This window comes from Camellia sinensis, chromosome 10, assembly GCF_055761805.1.
Source record: "Camellia sinensis isolate YWXY chromosome 10, ASM5576180v1, whole genome shotgun sequence".
Lineage (NCBI taxonomy): Eukaryota > Viridiplantae > Streptophyta > Magnoliopsida > Ericales > Theaceae > Camellia > Camellia sinensis.
The window spans coordinates 181051497-181053844 of NC_138970.1; the positions used below are offsets into that span (position 1 = coordinate 181051497).

General features: G+C 35.9%; 1 protein-coding gene across 1 annotated transcript; it reads left to right on the plus strand.

Moving 5' to 3' along the window:
- The first annotated feature begins 476 nt into the window (after positions 1-476).
- On the plus strand, positions 477-1896 carry LOC114321237 (transcription factor TCP20). Its single transcript, XM_028268420.2, has 2 exons — positions 477-1582; positions 1672-1896. Exon 1 carries the CDS (start codon positions 682-684, stop codon positions 1435-1437), a length of 756 nt encoding a protein of 251 aa, XP_028124221.2. The 5' UTR covers positions 477-681; the 3' UTR covers positions 1438-1582; positions 1672-1896.
- The last annotated feature ends 452 nt before the right edge of the window (positions 1897-2348 follow it).

A 2348-nucleotide genomic window follows, 5' to 3' on the forward strand; every position in this document is an offset into this window, starting at 1 on the left:
ATTCATATGGACAAAACAGTATAAAGATTGTTGATTTTGGAATTTGATAAAGAAGAGACGTGTCTCGTCTAAAATTTTGCATTGGAGGGTCCAGTTTGCGTATTCATACAAAAACACTTGTTGATTGAATATCAACAACAAATACTAGATCAAATTTCATTTTAAAAGAATAGATGATTAATATAATTTTAATATTAGACATTTTATTTTTTAATAATTGATTTACCCGACAAACTTTACAAATTAAATTATTTTAATCATCAAAATAAGCATAAGGTGGATCCACAACAACGTAAACTGGACCCTCTAATCAAATTTTTAGACCGGAGACAAGCTTGGTAGTTTTGGTAATGTGTGATAAATTACCTAACTTCAGCTCCAACTAGAAATGGATTAGTTTATGGTTTACCATGTAAGTCCACAGTCCATGGCAATGTGCTCTCTTTGTAACTTTTTTCTTTCCCACTGTAAAAACCATTATGTAATTATAAAAAAAATAATAATTGTGAATTCAAAATTTGAAAAAGATAGCTCTATACCTTGACAATCACAGTGGAAGGTCATGAAAAGTCTTGGTCTTTTCATGTCCCCTTCATCAATCAAAGAGGCCCCATTTTTCTCTTCTCTCTTCTCCTCATAGAACCCAAGGCTTCAAACCAACACCCAACAGAGGTACCCGCCATGGCAGAGAACAAGCCAACAGAGATCAAAGACTTGCAAATTGTTGTTACAAACAAAGATGATTCAAAGAAGCAATTGGCACCCAAGAGAAGCTCAAACAAGGATCGGCACAAAAAGGTCGACGGTCGAGGAAGGAGAATACGTATGCCGGCCCTATGCGCTGCTCGGATTTTCCAATTGACGAGAGAATTGGGTCATAAATCCGACGGAGAGACGATTCAGTGGCTGTTACAGCAATCCGAGCCATCGATCATTGCAGCGACAGGCACAGGGACTATTCCTGCCTCGGCTCTTGCAGCTACAGGGTACTCTGTTTCAGAACAGGGGACCTCTGTTTCGGTTGGTTTGGATTCAAATAGGACTAATTGGACTATGATCAATAATAATAGTAACTTGAATCGATCACACATGGCAACCGGGTTGTGGCCGCCTGTCCCAGGATTCGTGCACAATTCTGGTATTTCAACATCAAATTCATCTACCGAAAACTCCAATTTCTTCCTGTCTAAATTGGGCTTCCATGGTTTCGAATATCCAAATATGAGTTTTTCGACGATTTTGAGCGGAAATTACCAGAATCTTCCGGGTTTAGAGCTCGGGCTTTCTCCGGAGGGTCATATTGGGGTTGTCAACACTCAAACACTTGGCCAATTTTACCAGCAGATGGGGCAAAGCCGGGGAGGCGGCGATCCAATGAATCAGCAGCCGCAGCAACAACATCCCGATAAGGATAACTCTCAAGGATCAAAACCTTAAAAGTCAGCAAGTCAAAAGGAGTATATAATGAAGATTTATGAGGCAGATTCAAGAGTTTCAGATGAGTTAGTTACATGGATTCTATTTCGCTACCGCTATTGCCCCTAAGTTTGCTGGGTATTTTAATCCGAGTCTCGGAGATCAGGTACTGTGATTTTTGGCTTTACATACACATGTATAGAACGTTCTTGATTGCGAACTTTGATCATCCTTTTTTGAGTTTGTTATTTGCAGTTTGGATTAGGAAGAACAGAGTGGCTTGCAGGGTTGATTGTTATTCATCTTCTAGTTCTACTCAAATTTTGAGGTGTGTTTATTGTTATACAATAGTTCTATAATACTATAATTATAGGCAATTCAATTGCTTGTTTTCTTTTTGACACTGAAATTTCCAGTGTAGATGTGGAACTACTTGATATCTAGTTGTTTGATATTGAACAAAACTGATCTTCCATAGTATTCCCAGCTGCTGCAAACTCTAGTTTATGATCATATTAATTAGACTAGTCTTCATCTATCTTGTTCATTTTGTGTATGGTTATATAATATGAAGCTCAGAGACAGATATTGATATGGATACACACATAGTAATTAAAAAAAAAAAGCACAAACCTTGGGGGATATGGAAAAAAATTATGCTTTTATTTATTGCATAAATATTACATCTATAAACAACTAAAATCAATGAAAACTGAAACTACTTTAACATTTTTAAGAAAGCACACTATAGTTAAAAACATCTAGAGATTAGATCTGTGTTACATTATCGATGGTTTGATATAAATAAGTTATATATTTTATAAAAATTAAAAAAAAAAAATTTAACCCTCATATTTCTAAATATTATGATATGATGCTGAAATTCGCATTAAAAAATTATATTAGACTCCATCGTGCCAAATGAAAAATAC

Coding starts and splice junctions, on each gene's coding strand:
- LOC114321237 (XM_028268420.2), top strand. CDS start 682: ATGGCAGAGAACAAGCCAACAGAGATCAAAGACTTGCAAATTGTTGTT.